The 21,246-nt window shown below is 39.8% G+C and overlaps 1 protein-coding gene across 5 annotated transcripts in view; it reads left to right on the top strand.

Moving 5' to 3' along the window:
• The window catches only part of Scn3a (sodium voltage-gated channel alpha subunit 3), a 109,196-nt gene extending 88,168 nt beyond the window's left edge, over window positions 1-21,028 (top strand). For all 5 annotated transcript variants that reach the window (XM_032903406.1, XM_032903405.1, XM_032903404.1 and 2 more), the window contains 7 exons: window positions 6,002-6,124; window positions 9,726-9,998; window positions 10,820-10,873; window positions 11,673-11,810; window positions 12,827-12,931; window positions 15,043-15,313; window positions 17,552-21,028. In XM_032903406.1, coding sequence (XP_032759297.1) covers window positions 6,002-6,124; window positions 9,726-9,998; window positions 10,820-10,873; window positions 11,673-11,810; window positions 12,827-12,931; window positions 15,043-15,313; window positions 17,552-18,747 — 2,160 coding nt within the window. In that variant the 3' untranslated portion in view covers window positions 18,748-21,028. The remainder of the gene's footprint in view (window positions 1-6,001; window positions 6,125-9,725; window positions 9,999-10,819; window positions 10,874-11,672; window positions 11,811-12,826; window positions 12,932-15,042; window positions 15,314-17,551) is intronic.
• The last annotated feature ends 218 nt before the right edge of the window (window positions 21,029-21,246 follow it).

Genomic DNA, 21,246 nt, shown 5'->3' with positions numbered 1-21,246 from the left:
TCTTCTACCTTGAACACAAGAGCATCAGGCAGAACCAGCAACTGCCTGTGCGCTGTGAGAAAGCAAGTTTGCCACAGTGGGTGAAGGAGAGGAGGAGGTGTATGTATCGGATGTCAGGAGTAGATGGTGAGTTTTATACAAGTCTCGTGCTCAAGACAGAAGCCAGAACTCCATGAGTGAATTTAGGGGTTACCGGGCTTTTTGAACCTACAAACATGCTTTAACTCCTAGGCAGAGAATAAAAATTAATGAAGGAGCCCAGAAGTAAAGTCTGCAGAAGGAAAGTCTGGACTTTAACATTAAGAAGGTGGGCAAAAGAAAACACCACTGACAAATACATAAACAAAATCCCAGAATAAACAGAACGTGCATAGAGATTTTTCAAAAGAAGGCGTTTTCCACCCTAAGGTTTCAGTTGGATTTAGAAGTGTAAGCACAAAAAAAGAGAGACTTGGGTACAGAGAGCAGAGGTCAGTGGTGATGTGGATGTCACATGGAAGTGATGGGATAAAGCTCGGAAAAAAGGAATGAGTAAGGAATGGAGATGAAGAAGTCCCCACAAACATGATGCTTCAACTTAGAATCAAGAAGGCCATCCTAACCCATGTCTCTGTCTATTGTACTAGATTGTACTAGACAGATCACCTTTTCCATTTGTGTAACTTTTTATTATCAAAAATATATCATCCTCATAAATTGCATACTATGCTGTAATATTCCCAGAACTAGAGAAACTATTTTTACCAATGCTGGTAGACTAAACGCATAACCTAATTAATATTGACTTGACATTTCTTGAAGACAACCAGAATCCGTATGGTCCTTTTGAGTTTTTAATACAAGCATAGCACCATCCATTAGCAAACTGATCCTCATCACTTGTAATTATAGACACCATAAACAGACGTAATCATTTTCACAGTCAAATCAACACTTCAAATTCGGGCTCGCACTTGATTAAAGATGATATATCCATTAACAAAGACACTGTGATTGGTTTTTTTAGCATAAATAACATGCAGTGTGATTTTGTTGTAATCACCTTAAAGGATCAAAGAAGTAAATACGGAGAAACCACATGTTTCAAAATATGCATTTTTTTTAAATGAACAAAAATAGTGTTTAGAATGTTTATGGAAAATATCTGTGTAAGCCATGACTTGTAAGTATCACATAGTACTCTCCAGTGATGTGTCTACCACACTGGACTTACCCTTTACCCTGAGATGAGCTTTTAGGTCATCTTCTTACTACCAAAAACAAAATTGCAATGTCCAGGATACATCCAGTTGTGTTTCCATAACTTCAGAGCCTTGAGATTTTTCTAATCAAGACCAACACATATGCTATAAAAGCCTAAGAGTAAAGAAGCAAATAATTTCAAATGTCCTGCACTATAGATCCCCATTGTTACTGGTGGTGAGCGGTGTGTGTGTGTGTGTGTGTGTGTGTGTGTGTGTGTGTGTGTGTGCTCGTGTGTGCGCACACACATGTGTACTCAGGAATGTTCTCAAGTTCAGAGAGCAAACTGAGACTTCTACCCAGTGTTTCCCAGTTCAAGCCACCAGTAATGAAACGAGCAAACAATTAAAGAATGGCAAGACAATTTACTACAGGACTCAGTGCACACTTAAGAAGGGATTGTGGGTATTTGAAGGGATTGAATGGAAAGGCATCAAAGAAGGGATTGTGGGTACAGCAAGACTGGGGCTGAGCTAAATTAGCTCAGCACTGTTCAGCAATGAGGCCTCACATTCAGTCAGAGGGAGAGGTCACAGATTTGGACAGCTCCTTTAGACAAATTGTAATGGGAAAGAGGTATAGGTTAAAGCAAGGAGAAGACATGGAATTCTAGGAATGTGCTGGGAATTTCCCACAAAAAGGTTACTCCTTTGTGCCTTAAATTTTTTGAGGGAGACACAGACACATTTCACCTTCCTTCTGGGGCACTGAAGGCTGAAAGCCCAACTTAGTACTACTGAGTTTATTGGATTTTCTTACAGAGCCCAGGGTGAGTGGCTTTAAATAAGCACACAGACACCACAGCAAAGTCCCACCCTTCATGGGTGGTGACATCATAGAAATTGTGTGGCAGAGTCCAACTGAAATTAATCTTTTGCTTTTCCCATAACCACCAAATCCTTTCCAGCTGAGGGAAGAAACAGAGAAACAGTATTTGGAATCTCAGGTGAGAGTCTGATCCTCGCTTTTTCTTCTTCCTGGGGAGTGTCACTACCATTTCCTTAGACTATCGCCATGGTTACCTGGGCTGGAGTCCAACAGTGCCATGCTGTACCTAGAAGAGAAAGCACCATACCACACAACATCCTATTTCTCTGCCCTTATATATTTTCTGATAACATAATATGAATGGAGAGAATAGATAGTTTTGCAAGGCTAATGACATGAAGAATTTATTATAATGATACAAAGAACAGTGAGGTTAGTGGGGTTCCAGGCTTCTAGATGGTCCCTGGAACCCACAATCCCTTCTTCAATGCCTTGTGTTCTTTTGCTCTAATTCAGCTCTGAGATTCTACAGTTCCATCAATCTTTGGTAAGAACTCAGCTAGCTTTTGAAAATTATTGTTATTTTTATTACTCCTAATTGTCACAAGATAAACTGAGGAACCTTTTTCAGTCTCATTAATGATAATAAAAAACTAAAAGAAAAACTTAAAATAATGCTCAAGGACAAATCTATTGCTGTCTCAGAGTAATAGAATATGGCAGGCAACTAACTCTAAGTCCTGCCCCCTTCTCAGAACAAGGACATAAAGAAGAGGACAAGAGAATGCCCATACCATTTGTAAGAAGCCACATGATATAAGGGTCATGGGGAAGGCTTTGCAAAAACAATGAGATTGCCCTGAATGCCAGGGAAAGCATACCCTGACTTTGACCAGCATCTAAAAAAGGGAAAAGGAAGAAGAGAAGAGAAGAGAAGAGAAGAGAAGAGAAGAGAAGAGAAGAGAAGAGAAGAGAAGAGAAGAGAAGAAAAAGCTATACTTTTTTTTTTTTAAATTGAGACTCAAAAAAGGAGATAGGCCACATGACAGAGGAGCCACATAGCCTGACAGAAGTTCAAGTGGCAGAGTGGGGCAAAGGTTTCTGGGGGAGATACGTATACTATCTCATTACAAGAATAATTATTCTTCTCATCTCCTTGGTGTGGTTTGAGGCGAATCAGTCTTCATGAGAGGTATTCTCCCAGCCAGGTGATTGACAGTCCTAGCTGGATTAACTCTTAAGGGAAGAGACAATAGCACACAATGTTCTAGTCTTTGGAGCACAGCGATAGGTCTCCACCAGGACCAGAAGGATTCCTTGGACTGGGTGCCAATCATTGCACTTAATGGGCTTCAACAAGACCCTCTGCCCACCCTTAGCGGCCTCCAAAATCACTGTAGCACTCTCCTCTTGAAGACTGGAGACCCTAATTAGACTGGGGTATATACCTGGATCTCAAGGTTCACAGACTGCTTACTATCCTTCTACATTTGCTATTTTTCTGACCAAAACATAAAATTTGGGCATGTTTCCCTCTTTACTCAAAGTAACATGGGAAAAGTTCCATTAAAAAAATTAAAAACTTTTATGTTCAATGAACTCATTTAAACTCTGGGATGGGGAAGAGAGGGACAAACAAGAATTAAAAATTAAACTTTTTAACATTAAAAAAGGAGTGTAGGCCCTAAAGTAATTTATGAGATGGGCAAATATATATCATATATATGTATGTCATATATATAAAACTATATTATATATCATATATACAATAAACTATAAAGCATAATTTTCTACATACTATAAAATATAAAATATGTAATTTTGTGTATACAATAAAATATAAATATATATAATTGCATGTGAGTATATATTTATATATGTATGCATATATACACACACACACATTTTTAACATGAAGATTCAGATATCGATCCCAGATTGTTTGCCAGAGGGAATTAATGTCTGTCTGGACTGGAGCTTTAGCCAGGGTAGCCACAGGTAGCCTCCACAGAGCAGGTGGAGGCAGCAGTGACATCCAGCAATCACTTTCTGTGTTGTTCCAGTCTGTTTTCAAGCAGTCTGGTGGCTACAGGTCCAGGGCCTTTTGCACGTTCGTTAAGCTGCTTCCTCACTCCTGTAGATGTGTGGGTCTCCCTCGCTTTTCCTTTAAAGAGAAACCCTTTTTCATCTCTGGGCTTCCCAGGATCCTCCATGTTAATATGTTCATTTTTCTCTCCAGTTCCTTTGTCTGTATCCCTCTACCTTCCTCTTCTTTAGCAAGTCTCATCCAAACGGGGAGCAGAAGTAAATATTTACTCAAAGAGATAGGTTAAAATTTGAGTTCAGAAAAAATCTGCATGTGTTATTGTTTGGCTAACAGGGAGGCCAAGGTGGGAGCTTAAAGCAGAAAGCTGGAGGCAGGAGCTGATGCCAGTGCAGAGGCAGCGGAAGAGCTCTACTTTCTGTCTTGCAACCGGCATTTAAGGTTTCCAAGGAATGCTGTGTGTGGGTTTGGGTTTACCTACTAACAGTTCTCCTGTCGGCCCACTAAGAATCAGGCCTGGTTGGGCTTGGGCCATCATTCTAGGACATTGTCGCAGCACTGCCCTATCAGGGGACCTGCTTTCATTTGTCAAATGTAAAGCTCAATTAAAATTGTGACAATCCTAGAGACGCTTACACAAAAATAATTACTTTAAATTTTAAATTGCTTGACGAAACAAACGTACAACCAACCCCTCCCAATTTTAAATTTATTTTCCAAAGTTAATCAAATTCATTATTGATTCCCCGCAAGGTCAGCTAACTTTTGATGATCTGCCCTGAAACTTTCATATTATAGACATAAGGGGCAAAAGAACTGGCTTGGGCAGAGAGGGGGGGGAGGGAGAGAGAGAGAGAGAGAGAGAGAGAGTGAGTTGCTTGCCACAGTAGGAGGAACTGGGTTCTGAACTCCAACACTCAACGTGGGTGCTGGGAAATGAACCCAGTCCTTTGGAAGAACAGCCAGCGCTCTGGACTGCTGAGCCATCTCTCCAGCCCATCCTTCCCCCCTTTCTTTCTCTTCTCCTTCCCTTCTTTGTTCCATCCTTTCTTTCTTCCTGTATTTTACTTTTGACTTTTTTGTGTGTTCGGAATGATGCTCAGTTTCCTCATCAATGCAGAGGAGACAATAGCAGTTCAGATGTCTTCAGACTTGTGCCTGTAGCATCAAAATGTATTGAAGGAAAATCAAAGCAAAGTAGCTCCTCTAACCCCCAAAAAGATATGTGTTATTTAATGTTGTATATGTTTAACTAAAATTCAACATAATTACAAGCAACAGAAAGAGGAGTGATCATGATCACTGTGAAGCACTGTATTCTTATTAAAAGTCCACTGCAGATACAATGTTTTTGGATAATGTCTTCTTATTAGTCGAATGCATTGTAGTTCTGAATTTTGTAAGTGATACGCTAAATGATTCAGTGAGGAGACAATGGTACCACTTATGTATATCTAGCCAGACCATAATAGGTATGTTAACAACAGAGTTTCACCTCAGGTAATAAAACGCTTATATGATACAGAAGGATATCTGCTGCTACCTGGCAAATATCTCTAGGATTCATAACCTTAATATCATGAAATTCAGGAGAGCAGTCTAAATTTCATTTGGCAATGTTAAGCAAAGGTCAATGAGGGAATCAGGGTTTTGAATTAAACCATGAGTTACCTGTGGTAAAAAAAAATACATATACTTTGCAAAGAGTTCTGTGGCCTGGTATACCTATAGCTGTTAGTATGTATGATCAACTATCACATTTGAAGGTAGGGAAGGGACAGCGCGGAATGAGGCAGGCAGCATCAGATGGTGCAATTGTGAGGAACACAAATGTGGAAGGGTTATATTCATATGTCACTGGCTCTCACAAAAGAGTGGCCAGTGCATGCTGGTCTCTATCTAAAGGTTTATTTTGTAGTAGATTAATGGTTTATTTTCCATCTACAGGTTTCTTTGGTTAGCCTGGTAGCCAATGCTCTTGGTTACTCAGAACTTGGTGCCATCAAATCCCTACGGACACTGAGAGCTCTGAGGCCGCTCCGAGCCTTATCCCGCTTTGAAGGCATGAGGGTAAGAAGATTCAATGATGCTTCCTAAAACTCAAGTCTCAGTTACATGCTGCTAGTGACTCAGAACCGTGGTAGTCTCCTCACAAAATTAGATAATTCAGGGCTAAAGTCAAAGAGAGCAGCAAGCCTTGTGGAAACTGCAGTTTATTTAAATACACACCCAGGAATTGAGACAGAGCTACACACACACACACACACACACACACACACACACACACACACACACACACATACCTTCCTCGTGCTATTATATTTATTGTTTTGAGTACTCGGGAATAACTGATAACAGCACTCATCCTACCAAGGCATTCAGTAGCTAAGTTTGAGGTCCTCAAAGGCTATCACGTTAATTTTAAAGGCAAAGTGATTTCAGAAGGCTTTATTTCTTTGAATTAAAGCAAATCATAGAATTCAGCAGAACCAGTACATCCCTCACATCCAAATCGAGTTGCTAGGAGAATTAGCTGCATTATTTCCCACAAGCCTGACTTCACTTCATGGATCTTTTAAGTGCCGTTCCCAGTGAGCTTTGCTTTTTTCCATATCCCCAGCCTTGTCCTCCCCTGCTCTCTCCCTTAGCAAGTGTATCTTGTCTCACAATATGAAATGCACACTGCCACGCCTTCAGAACTGCTTTGCACAGAGGCCAGCTTGGTTTCATCTACTTTGCAAATGCACACGGATATTGAATTTCTTCAAGGCCACAGGGTTTTTATATTAGGAGGTGGTTTGTTTGGGGCAATAAACCCCTTCAGCCTTGACTGCAGAATTTACTCATCGTGGAAAATGAAGCCACCCTCCAGCTGCTCTTGCAGCACTGAGCAGAGAGACACGCTTGGCTTGCCCAGTGTGAATTCTATCTGATTGCCTATGTTAACAAATTCATAAAAAAAAATCTGTTGGAAATAACAATCTTCTTTCAGTGCTGACATCATCTGAGCCTACGCTATGCTTCGTGACTTCATAGAAATTGTTTATTTAATTTTACTTTTTATCAAAGAGAGATTGTTTTTCTCATATACTATATCCTGATTACAGTTTCCCCTCTCTCTCCTCCTCCCAGTTCCTCCCTGCCAACCCTCCCTTTCTGTCTCTCATTAGAAAACAAACAGGCTTCTAAGGGACAATAATAATATAAGATGGGGGAAAAAAACCTAAAATACTGAAATAGGGTAAAACAAACAATAGGGAAAAATGCTCAAGGAACAGATGTAGATGCAGAGATCCACTCATTGGTATACTCAGGAAACCATAATGGCACTAAACAGGAAGCAATGATAGAGATACAAATGACCAGTACAGTAAAAACAAGAGAAAGAATATATATCATTAGGCATGTTATATATTCTAATGTATATGAAAATAAAAATAAAGCTTAAAGAAAATAAGTCCCTGACATGACACTGTGAGACAAGGAGTCTCCAAAGACAATACTGATTTTATTTTATGTTGACCATTGACTGCTGGGCGGGCTGTCTACCCTTAAGATGATTCGTTTCCCCAGTGAAACTCACTTTGAATCTAACAACATTTTAATTTTCAAGTAGTTATCGATTGGAGATAGCTTTGGGGCTAGAAATGAGGGAACACATCCACTTATTTCATCTCTAAGATCCCACCTACTGCAGACCTGTGCAGACCCCACACATGCTGCCCCGGTCTCTGTGAGTTCACAAGGACATTGATCCTGTTGACTCCGAGGGCCTCGTTGACTTGGTGTAAACCCTCTTTCTGCCTACTCTTCTGCAAAGCTCCCTGAACCGGGAGGGGAGCGAGTTGATGGAGACATCCCGTTTAGAGCTGAGCGTGGTTTCCAAGGTCTTACTACCTGGATAATGTGCAGCTGTAGGTCTCTGTTTTTATCCCCATTTACCTCAGGGAGCAGCTTCTCTGATGACAGCTGAGCAAGACACTGATCTATGAGTACAGCAGAATGTCGTTTTATTGCTATGTTTTTGTTTGTTTGGTTTTTCTGTTGTTGTTTGTCAGTTTAGAACAATACTATTTGGTTTTACCCTGGACTAAGTTACAGGTTCTAGGTCACACAAGCAATATCAGGTGTGGGTTCCATCTTGTAAAGTGGGCCTTAAGACACGTCAGATTTTGGTCTGATACTCCCATAAAGTTTCCACATAACTTGCAGGCAGAACACCATTGTACATTCAAAGGGTTTGTAGCTAGGTTGGTTTACGTTTCATTTTTGGAATCCTGCAGAGCACCCTCCTGTACCAACGATACTAGCACATGGTTGTAAAGGCTCTTTGTAGGCACCATCTTGACTTCTCCATGTTCAGTGAGTTGTATAGGTGTTGTCTTTGGCAATCAGACCTTGACAGGAGTTTGAGAGCAACCTAAAGTCTTGGTAATAGACTGGATTGTTTGAGGGCTCCCATGGCCAACAAACATCTTTATAGCTGATATCATACAGAAAACATCAATTGAACAAGTCTGAAAACTTAACAATTTTCCTCTAACCTGAAAAATATTCTAGATTCGTATTTTAATTCATATGGAATACTTAAGATTTCAGCTAAACAGATCGACATCTATTTGAAAATAAAAAAAAAATGGTAGAGGTATGGAAACGGTCATCGTACGTAATTTTAATCCAAAAAGGAAACTAACAAGTGTAACAAACGTGACTTAATTTCTAAAGGAAAGAAAATTCAATTAACATAGGAAAGCACTAGAATTTTGGATTTCACATTTTCATGCTGGTTTATATTTTTTCTTGTCTATTTCTAAAAGAATGTTTATTGTATTTCTAAATAAGACAATAGTTTTCATTGACTCTAAGCCCTTAACCATGCCGTCCACTGTGGATTAGAATAGTGGTGCTGGAAAAGCTACTTTTGCTGTCCTTGAGATCTGAAAGCACATCTTCATCTTTCCTGGATTCAGAAAGAAACAAAGGTGATGGAAATATTCCCCCACTAAGCAGGTCAGCCTTATAAAAACAAATAGCATAGGCTCAAGGAGAACAAGGGGAGGACTGCCAACTAATGGGATATATTTGATACTCATAAACCTGAAGATAAATCTTATGGTAATATATTCCATGTCTAGAAGATTGAGGTTTTTTTCCAATATGAAACGAAGAACTTGGAAACCCTTAATCCTGACCTTCATCGTCATATAAATATACATGACCTGAGGATACAAATTTGCTGCAATTTTCATGCTTTGTTTGTGAAGGGGCTGCATAATTCCTCTTTCAGATTATCAATAATTCACATATGTTCACAAAACTTAATATGAGTTATAGCAAGCAATTATTTCTGTGTGTATTTATACAGATTTTTACCCTTACCACTTCCACCCCCCCCACCATGTACACTTTCCAACTTCATCTTACTATATCAGGTTTTATTTGTTTCTTTTCAATGTTTCGTGTAATTCTGCTTTCCTTTCTTGCTTAACTCTTTAGCTGTGCTGTTGTTTGTCTACCCCCATTAATATGTACTATAAAACACTAACAGAAACATTCTAAGATTAGAAATCTACGGAGATACCCATTTAACCCTATCTAAATGTGTCTTCGGGCCAAATGCATCTTCAACGGCTTCCACTTTAACCAGCGATTGCTCTCCTGTCCTCCACAGGTGGTTGTGAATGCTCTTGTTGGTGCAATTCCCTCCATCATGAATGTGTTATTGGTGTGTCTCATCTTCTGGCTGATTTTTAGCATCATGGGTGTGAATCTGTTTGCTGGAAAGTTCTATCACTGTGTAAACACGACGACAGGCAACATGTTTGAAATAAAAGAAGTGAACAATTTCAGTGACTGTCAGGCTCTTGGCAAGCAAGCCCGGTGGAAGAATGTGAAAGTCAACTTTGACAACGTTGGGGCTGGCTACCTGGCATTGCTGCAAGTGGTGAGTATGTATGAACCTGAAAACGTTTCAAACCATGCTACCCAAGACCCCCCTCTGCGGCGTGCTCTGAATCATTCCTATTTAAAGTAGGAAGGTAGGTAGTTGATGACACCTCAAGTTAGTTCTTTGGTTCTGAGGAAAACACTGCAGTTATTTTGTTTCCCTAGGAGTGCAGTTTTTAATATTTTCACAGAATTTCTTTCTTCTTCCTATATCTTTCTTGTTATATTGTTGCCATTGTTTCAGTGTTTAATTTTCTGTAAAAAATTGTGTATATATTATATTGATGATTTAAATGTATGAATTCTTAGCCAGAGACTTTCCATAGTGTCTAAAATAATAGGATGCTATTGTGTGCAGAAATACAAATCTCAAAGGATACTTTTCAAAATAGGTAATGATTAATGTTTTTAATGTCACAAAAGCTTATTTGCTAATCAGTTATTATTGGAAATGATTTCTGCTTGAATGCAACTATTGCTTTCATCCACAGACTTTATCTTCTTAGTGGAAGGTTTTAAGATAAGATTAAGATGGGATTTTCATTATTCAAGTCTCCATTGTGTTTTACTACAGAAAAAAAATAGCATAGAATAGCTCCCAAGAGAAGTGAAGAAATCCTAAATTCCTAATACAAATTTTGTTACTTAGTAGTAGGAAGGTACTTGATGTCACTCCATTCAACTCATTTGAATGTCATAGAAAATGTCATGGTATTGTGTGAAGAGATACTTATAAGAATGCCCTTGTATTGACATCTGGTAAGTGCAAGGAGTTTGAATGAGATATTCATAAATATTTTTAATATGTATTGAACACAGGCCACATTCAAAGGCTGGATGGACATCATGTACGCAGCTGTTGATTCGCGGGACGTAAGTAGCTCTCAGATGCTATGTACAGCTACTAGATTGCCCATGGTAAACCCTGGTGAGAGCTGAACTGAGAGACTTGGAATCTACATGGCATAAGCATTTACCAACACGGCAGAAATGATTGGCAGAGTGCTCACAGTGTGGACAATAGTTTGGTTGCTATGGGTATAATATGTAATAGATAACATGTCTACTGTAAAAACAAAATTCCCAAATTACATAGAGTGTAAGACATCAAATTAGCCCTGCAAATAGAACTGTTCAGAGTAGGAAGATAATTCAGTGTGCCGGAGTCACTCGCTTTTCTGTTTCCTTAGAGAGCATGATCAAGTCCCATGCAGCAACTTCTAGGAACTCAGAGCACAGACAAGCCTGCAGACTTCAAGGAAACTCAAACTCAGAGATACAAAGAACTGGTTAAAACCCATCGGCTTATCCTGAATTTTTCTCTTAGTTGATTTTCTTCTATTAAAGCTTTTCCAAAGACAAATTGAAGATATTGCCAAAAATGCCAGAATAATAATGGTGATGGTGATAATAAAATAGTAAGCCCAAACTGTTGGCTGAATTTGTATCCTGAGGAATACTTGTCAGGCAGGCTACGATGGAAAAACATATTAGATTCCAAAAGTCCAAGTTTCAAATGTCATGCTAGTTTGAGAAAATAACTATTTTTGGAATGATAATAAAATGATATGTGAAGACATGATGAGTTCCTATTACGTAGCAGCACTCACTCCATTATTTAGTCCAAGGGTCCTCTTCGCTAATCATGTTACATATTTTCATGATTGTTTAGGTCAAACTGCAGCCCATCTATGAAGAAAACCTGTACATGTACCTGTACTTTGTCATCTTCATCATCTTCGGCTCGTTCTTCACTCTAAATCTATTCATCGGTGTCATCATAGACAACTTCAACCAGCAGAAGAAGAAGATGAGTATTTCTCATCCCCTACCCTTCTCTACTCAGGGCACCAGTCCGCCGTACAGCCAACCAGTCAGGACATAACTTAGATGGTGTTTACATGCTTTTCAGTCTTACTACGTGGCCGTCCTTAGTGGCCTTTCTCCTTTCATCCATGGTTACAGCTGTCCTTTCTGACTCAGTAATATCCCCATTACTTCAGGACAGCAACAATTATCCAGTTCTTTGCATGGTGCATGGGGTCTTGCAGGAATGACCCTTACCAGTTTCTCAGTCTCATCTTCTCCCACACCTCATTTTCGTCTTCTACCCCTTTATGTGCTTATTCCCGCAGCCACCCACATCACCAACAGCACTTGCTACACGGCAACTACACAAGTCTTCCTGACCTTTTCTGAACTCAGCCACACAATGGTTTGCCCGTGGCTTTAGAAGTGATATTTTCTCTTCCTGAGATGCGTTGCCGAGCAAATTCTTTATTGTACATTAAAGCCTTAAGCTTAAGTCTGGCTCTCTCAATTTTTGCTGTGTCTACAATGACTTTCCTTCCTTCCTCCTGTTCATTCGCTTGATCTTTGTTTTGTTTTTTAACCTACCCCCACTTTGCACAGCATTGTACAGTTTTTTCCATGGGCCCACTTAAGGAACATGATACCATGCAATATACCAATGTAATTCTTATGCCAAGGTTAAATACAGCAGAAAAACGTTAAACAGCAAGAGAGGAAGAAAACATATTTGACTCCCTGAAAACATATTTAAGGACTTTAAAATTCATTGCGAATATAATATAATCCAATTAGGGTGCTGGACTAATCAGAATTTTATGGGCTTATGGGCTTTGCATAATATTAAAGTCTTCGGCATTTCACATAAATGGGAGAAGCAGAAAAATAAATCTATATTTAGCAAGATAATATCCATTTAAACTAGAGACAAGACTAAAGGAAGGCTTAGTAATACTTCAGTTTAAATACTATTGTAGCACAGGTTGGGATTGTAACCAGGCTACTCTGTGTGTTTACTTTGGAGGTCAAGACATCTTTATGACAGAAGAACAGAAGAAATACTACAATGCAATGAAGAAGCTCGGCTCAAAGAAACCGCAGAAGCCCATCCCTCGGCCTGCAGTAAGAAGGCTATCTTGTACTCATTAAAACTCTAAGACGATGTTTCAGTTCTAATCTGGATCAGAGCATATTGGGTGATGTCACTAATCTATCACACCAATTTAATCATGAATCCCATATTAATAGGGCAGCAGACCCTGCCGCTGCTGCAATGTTAGGTAGCAGGTGTCAAGTTCCTAAAATACTAGGACCTTCTTGAGAGCTGGTGAGATGAGACCTCCAACTCAGAGTCCAAAGAACTGGCACCAAGTCAAGAGTCACCCTCCTGCTGCCAACATGTGTGGTTGCTGCCCTTCTGACCATATTGATGTGTCCTTTTTAAGTGGATGCAGGCTCCCAGATGACCCTTTCCATCTCTATTTCTTTCCTCCACCTTCTGGCTTCTTCCTTTCCTTTCTGCCCTTCCCTGTTATAAAGCTCATTTTAACTTTTCCTTCTTTTATTACCCTTTATGGCACCATACAAAGTAAACAACATTTTATAGCATTTTCATAATAAATATGTATCATTAGACTGTTATAACCTCCAATTCCTTCTGCCCTCTCTTATGCTCTCTGTACGCTTCAGTCCAGGTGCCTTCCTCCCTGTAACTAGTAACGTCCTGTCTTCACCTCATATCACATATACTCCATAGCGCTCTCCACAATCCCTTACACCCTTTCCATTTTCATGCTCCACTGTCTATCTAGATTCATGACCTTCTTTCTCTTTGTATTATCTATAACTTAATATATATTAACTTTAGGTTCTACACACGAGAAAAACCATCTGACTTTCTGGGTTTCCTCATTCTTGAGGCTGGAAAATATTCCAATTTGCTTGGAAAGGAAAACCGTCTCAAGAATTTTGTTTCACTGAAACAGAATAAAGATCATGCAAATGCATAGTCTGTAATGCTTCCTAAGGTGGACTGGTGTTATTGTAAAATTATAAAAAATGGCTGTCTTTTACCCCGCTAGGTTCAGCACTGCAGTGCCCCAAGATATCTGGTAGATACCTTGCCAGAAACACACAACCCAATTCTGTGGCGGCTTAGCATCTCTAGCAGTCACACAGTCTCTTAAACGTAAATCAATACATGAAAGAACACACAACACAATAACCTCTGATCCAATTGGTAAGATGTAATTGCCCACCTAAACATACAAAACCCTATACACACCCATCCCTTAGGAACACCCATAACAACCTGTAAATACACAGAATGGATCTTAACGTCAGCCTCCATGTTCTCTGTGGCTTCTCTGCTGTCTCCTCTAGTCTCCCTCCCTTTCCGCTCCAGTCTCCTCCCCTTCCCTCAAACTTTTCTCCCACCCATCCTTCCTTCTAGTCCAATGACAGGCCTCGTTCTATCCTGTACCCGCCCTCAACTGTTTGGCATCCTAAGACTGGCGTGATGACGGCGGGTCGCGTTCTCAGAACTGCACCCTAACTCACCTACCTTCTCAGATAGGGGAAATAGTAAGGCAACTGAAGTCCACAACGTAACTCTACCCCTGTTCACAAAGCCCGTGGTCAGCAAAATCCATAATTAAAACGCTCATGAATCCCATCAGTAAGTTCACTTTACCATATATTTGAAGTAATTGAAACTGGGAGACGTAAGATGGGGGGAGGATGGGAAGGCATCTCTCATAGAAAGGAATGAATGAATCTGCTTCACCAAAGGTCACTGATATCTGGAAAGCTGAGGGGTAAAGGAAGGAACTTCAGAAAAGTCTTAAAATACTGATAAATGAAATAAATTATTCATCTAAAGGTCTATATTTACATTTTCTCGAATCTTCACTACTAATTGAGATCATTTTTATAGAAATAATCATAATTAATCAAAACAACCTCTAAATATTTTCAACTAGTTGCCACCAGTTTCTGGATTATTTTGCTCTCTTTTCCTATGAGACCCAGGTAAACAGAATATGTTTGTTACGGGTATGTGGTATGATACCTCTCATTTAAAAAGAAAAGGAAGTGAAATAGAGCTGAGAGATTATTTAGTGAACGGTAAGGAGGGCGCATACCCCAGGGCCACATGTGTAAAGATCTTATTTGCAATGTAACCAGAACACTGATTATTAGGTGTCTGCTAACCCTATCTCTTCTCTTTCTAGAACAAATTTCAAGGGATGGTCTTTGATTTTGTAACCAGACAAGTGTTTGACATCAGCATCATGATCCTCATCTGCCTCAACATGGTGACCATGATGGTGGAAACGGACGACCAGAGCAAATACATGACCCTGGTTTTGTCCCGAATCAACCTAGTGTTCATCGTCCTCTTCACTGGGGAGTTTCTGCTGAAGCTCATCTCCCTCAGATACTACTACTTCACGATAGGGTGGAACATCTTTGACTTTGTGGTGGTGATTCTCTCGATTGTAGGTAAGAACAGTTCAGTTACAGAGACGTGTTCTTCTAGAGAGCCCATGGGAATGGCTTCTACTCAAGCTACAACATTCTGCTAGTGGTAAACAGAGCCAGGTTAGGGACAAGGCGTATGTTTTTAAAATACATCATGATGACACAGTGGTGTTAGTACTTTTCTTGGTCACGGTCTTACTGTTGTGAAGACTATGCTTATAAGAGAAAGCATTTAATTAGGGATTTGCTTACAGTTTTAGAGGGTTAGCTCATGATCATCATGGCGGGAAGAAGAGAGGCACAGCACTGGAACAGCAGCTGAGGGCTTTAAATCCTGATCCACAGGCAACAGGAAAGGGGCGCGATATTGGGCCTTGTATGGGCTTTTAGAAACCTCAAAGCCTTAGATAGGACTGGCAAAAACAGTCAATGAAATGATTCCTGATAATATTCTACTATACGTATAGACTGGAACCCTAGCACAATCATCATCAGAGAGTCTTTTTAAAAATAATTATTTTTATTTTATGTACATTGTTTCTTTGCCTGCATGTATGTCTGTCTATATGAGGGTGTCAGATCTTGGAATTAGAGACCATTGTTAACTGCCATGTGGGTGCTAGGAATTGAACTCTGGTCCTCTGGAAGAACAGTCAGTGCTCTTAACTGCTGACCCACCTCTACCATTCCCATCAGAGACACTTTATCCAGCAACTGATAGGAGCAGATACAGAGACACGTAGTCACACATTGTGCAGAGCACTGGGGATCCTGTGGAAGAGGAGGAGGAAGGATTATAGAAGCCCAAGGGTTCAAGGACGGCACAAAAATACTATCCACAGAATTAACTAACCAGGGCACATAGGCGCTCAAGGAGACTGGAACAACAATCAGGGAGCATGCACGAGTCTGAACTAGGTCCTACACAGATGTGATGGTTTTGTAGTATTCTTGTGGGACTCCAAAACTGTGACAGGGGGCTGTCTTTCACTCCTTTGCCTGCTTTGAGGATCTGTATCCTCCCACTAGGTTGCCTCATCCTGCCTTGACATGAGGGTAGGCAGCTAGCTTTACTGTAACTTGTTGTGGAATGATTGGTTGATATCCCTGCTCTTTTCTGAAGGGAAACAGAGGAGTAGTTGAGTCTGGGGGACAGGGTAGGTAGGGGAAAGGAGCTGGGAGGAAGGGAAGCTGTGATTGACATGTAAGATGTGAGAGAAGAATAAATTATCTACTTAAAAAAAAAAAAGAAACCTCAAAGCCTACTCTCAGCAACATACTAAATCTAAAAAAAGCTACATCTACTCCAAAAGCCACACCCACTCCAACAAAGCCACACCCACTCCAACAAAGCCACACCCACTCCAACAAAGCCACACCCACTCAACAAAGCTGCATGTCCAACAAAGCAACACTATTCCGACAAGGCCCTACCTCCTAACCCTCCCAAAACGGTTCCACTAACAGGAGACCAAGCATTCAAGCTTATGAGCCAATGAGAACCATTCTCATTCAAACGGTTCTATATATAACTCAGAAAGAGAGAGAGAGAGAGAGAGAGAGAGAGAGAGAGACAGAGAGACAGAGAGATAGAGAGACAGAGAGACAGAGAGACAGAGTGAGAGAGAGAGATAGACACACAGACAGACACACAGACACAGACACAGACACAGACACAGACACAGACACAGACACAGACACAGACACAGAAAAAGAAAGAGAAAAATCAAGAGGAGATAGCCAGCACTGCACAAAGCATTAAACAGTCTTTCATAACAAAGAACAAAGGCATTTGACACGAGTCTTATAAGAAGGATGGGGTTTTTAACAAGAGGAAAAGAAAAATGAGACTATTACAAAGCTCCAAATGTAGAAACTAGTTCAGATGTGGTCCACTTTCTCAAACTAAAGAATGTCACTCTCATTGAGAACAACGAATTAACTTATTTCAGAAATGATCTTTATTTTCATTGCCATATTTTATGTAGAGTGGTGAAGTATAATAAGGAAAACCTTGAATTGGCACAGTAATATTTTAGATTACTTTGGATTTTACAAAAAAATCACATTCCTTTATAAAACCATGTCATAGAATTATTTTATTAAAACTCTTAAACATTTAAATCTCAATATTAGAGTGGATTCAAATGTGAGGTTCAGTTTTTTGTTAGTTTATTTTTTAAAAGGAGGAATAGACATACGGCATTCCTATAACATCGATATACTCACTGTTCATCTGCCTTCTATAATTTCCCACAGGAATGTTTCTCGCGGAGCTGATAGAGAAGTATTTCGTGTCCCCTACCCTGTTCCGAGTCATCCGCCTGGCCAGGATTGGACGAATCCTACGCCTGATCAAAGGCGCCAAGGGGATCCGCACACTGCTCTTTGCTCTGATGATGTCCCTTCCTGCGCTGTTCAACATCGGCCTCCTGCTTTTCCTGGTCATGTTCATCTACGCCATCTTTGGGATGTCCAACTTTGCCTACGTTAAAAAAGAGGCTGGAATTGATGACATGTTCAACTTTGAGACCTTTGGCAACAGCATGATCTGCTTGTTCCAAATCACCACCTCTGCCGGCTGGGACGGACTGCTGGCCCCCATCCTCAACAGCGCACCTCCCGACTGTGACCCCGATGCAATTCACCCCGGAAGCTCGGTGAAGGGGGACTGTGGGAACCCATCCGTGGGGATTTTCTTTTTTGTCAGCTACATCATCATATCCTTCCTGGTGGTGGTGAACATGTACATCGCTGTCATCCTGGAGAACTTCAGCGTTGCCACCGAAGAAAGTGCAGAGCCCCTGAGTGAGGACGACTTTGAGATGTTCTACGAGGTCTGGGAGAAGTTCGACCCTGACGCCACTCAGTTCATAGAGTTCTGCAAGCTCTCTGACTTTGCAGCTGCCCTGGATCCTCCCCTCCTCATCGCAAAGCCAAACAAAGTCCAGCTCATTGCCATGGACCTGCCCATGGTGAGTGGAGACCGCATCCACTGCCTGGACATCTTGTTTGCTTTTACAAAGCGGGTCCTGGGTGAGAGTGGAGAGATGGACGCTCTTCGAATCCAGATGGAAGATCGGTTCATGGCTTCCAACCCCTCCAAGGTCTCTTATGAGCCCATTACCACCACTCTGAAACGGAAACAAGAGGAGGTGTCTGCTGCTATCATTCAGCGTAATTATAGATGTTATCTTTTAAAGCAACGGTTAAAAAACATATCGAGTAAATACGACAAAGAGACAATCAAGGGAAGGATTGACTTGCCTATAAAAGGAGATATGGTTATTGACAAATTAAATGGGAATTCCACCCCAGAAAAGACGGATGGGAGTTCCTCTACAACCTCTCCTCCTTCCTATGACAGTGTAACAAAGCCAGATAAGGAGAAGTTTGAGAAAGACAAACCAGAAAAAGAAATCAAAGGGAAAGAGGTCAGAGAGAATCAAAAGTAAAAAGAGACAAAGAAATGTCTTTGTAATCAATTGTTTACAGCCTCTGAAGGTAAAGTATCCGTGTCAACTGGACTCTAAGGAGAGGTCCATGCCAAACTGACTGTTTCAACAAATACTCAAGGTCAGTGCCTATACCAGACAGTGACCTCTGTCACTGCCACTCTGTGAGACAGGGTATCAACATTGACAAGAGGTTGCTGCTTCCATTACCAGCTGACACTGCTGAGGAGAACTCCATTGTGCAAGTGACCCGTCATCATGCCACCAAACTCCATTAGTACAACGCTCCTGTCATCTATTTTTAACATTCACATTTGCCATATTTTTACAAAATCTGTCCCAGTGTATCTTCCTGGTCCCCACTTCATAGTCTGTTCATAATACTATGTCACTATTTTTGTAAATGAAGTTTACGTTGAGGGAAAATATATATATAAGAATCCCGTGTTGCTAAGTCCACAAGTTTCTCCAGTAATCATAAAAAAAAATATTTTGCCTGAGAGCTGAAATTATTGCTCAAAACAAAAAAGAATAAATTCTAATGTTAACAGTTTCAAATACTTCCACTTTTTGGATGGTGTTAGCTTACAAGTATTTTGGTCTGTTATGTTTGTTTATATCTGAGCAGTTATGTGCCTGTAAAGACTCCTCTAATATTTAAAGGATTATTTTTATGCAAAATATTTTGTTTCAGCAAGTGCAAATTTTATTCTGTTTCAGAGTTCTATATTTAATTTTAGTTAAGCATCCTCCCTCCAAAAAATTTATCTAACGTTTCTGTTATTTAAAAAAAAAAAAACTCTCCAAAGTATCACTTTAGAATAGTTGTTCCACTTCATGTGGAGTATTTCTTTGCCATCTTCTGCTCTCAGCAAAACTGACAATTTATATCAATTAAATACCCTCTGTTATGTAAATAGTTATTTTATCCTGTGGTGCATGTTTGGGCAAATATATATATAAACGTATATATAGCCTAATACACAAATTCTATTAAATCGAATGTGTACCACAGTGTATGTGTCTTTTGCAAGCTTCCAACAGGGAGGTATCCTGTACCATTCATTACACAGAAATAGTTGGGGAGGCTATCACTAATGCATGCTAATATTGCCTAAGCTGCTCTATTTTAACCAATCCATTTATCACATGTTTCGGTAAGAAGAGTCACATGTTGGTGGCAGAATGAATTCAACCTGCTCTCTGTCTCCATGTCAATAAATTCTCATCGATATTACTTTAAAATAACTTTTTTTTTTGCATCGTTAGTTTAACTCGAGTATCACAATGTGTCTTTATTGATTTCAAGGAGACACACTGTACAGGGCCTACTACCAAATCCTACACATCATGGTTTGCTAGAAAACAAAAACAAAAAAAGATCAAGATTTGTTTAAATATAAATAATGTAAAATATAATCCGTTTTTCTTTGTCAGCATTTGTACATAAGAAAATTATTTTCAGGTTAATGACATGGCACTTTATTTTACCTTATCCTTTTGCTTCTTATTTTTAAATCGAAACTCCAAACTTTTGCATCCAAAAAAAGACTTTTCAGCAGATAATTTCCTAAAATAAAAGTTAGACAATGGGTTTTATGGATTTCTTTGTTATAATATATTTTCTACCATTCTAATAAGAGATACGTTGGTCAAAAAATCTCAAACCCTGACCATTTTCTACCAACTCTGGTTGCCTGCAGAGAATCCTTCACTCATGGAAGTTTGGTTTTTTTTAACTCAGCTTTTGTAGCATTTGCAGACGCAGACTAGGTTTATTTTTTTAAATCCTGCTGCACTAAAGTTATCACGGCTATAACATGGGCTCTGGCCTTTTTAACCAGGAACAAAGTGGGAAAGTTGTGCAATTACCTAACATGATACAATTCTTTTCTTCTTTTACTTCTTTCCTTTTTGTTTTTTTCACAAACTGAAAGTTTAAAGTTCATTCCTTTTACAAAACTATTTACTGTAGTGTACTGACGAACTGCATGCAGGGAATTGCTACTACTAAAAGAATGGTGAGCTACTTCATTATTGAGCCAAAAGAATAAATATTTCGTTTTTTTTTTTTTTTTAACTGTATCTCATTTGTTGGACTGAGGTTTTTTGTTTTTCTCTTTTTCTTTTTTTTTAACTATTGGCGGGTAAAAATTTACACAACAAAAGAAAACCTGTATTTGATTTGACATTTGTATTCATAGAAGTTCACATGAGTTTTGTAACACCCTGCTACATTATCTACCGAGAAGTTTGTCAAAATAAAGACTAGTTAAAAGCAGTCTTGTGAACTATTACTTCATCCGAGGAGCAGCCCATACGATCGAACCTTCGGGTCTCTTAATATTGGCAGTAGCCCTCACCACTAACTGTCGATTTCAGTTAATTTATTGAATCACTAAGAATCTAATCTCCGTGCTTCTGGGTCGCAATGGCGCTGTGTCCTAACATGTTGGTGAATGACACGTCAGTCACGCTTCGTTTCCTAACGCACTCTGT

Source organism: Rattus rattus, chromosome 5 (genome assembly GCF_011064425.1).
Source record: "Rattus rattus isolate New Zealand chromosome 5, Rrattus_CSIRO_v1, whole genome shotgun sequence".
In the NCBI taxonomy this organism is placed as follows: Eukaryota; Metazoa; Chordata; class Mammalia; order Rodentia; family Muridae; genus Rattus; species Rattus rattus.
The sequence above is the reverse complement of the archived record's forward strand: the minus strand, read 5'-3'. Positions and strand labels throughout refer to the sequence as shown.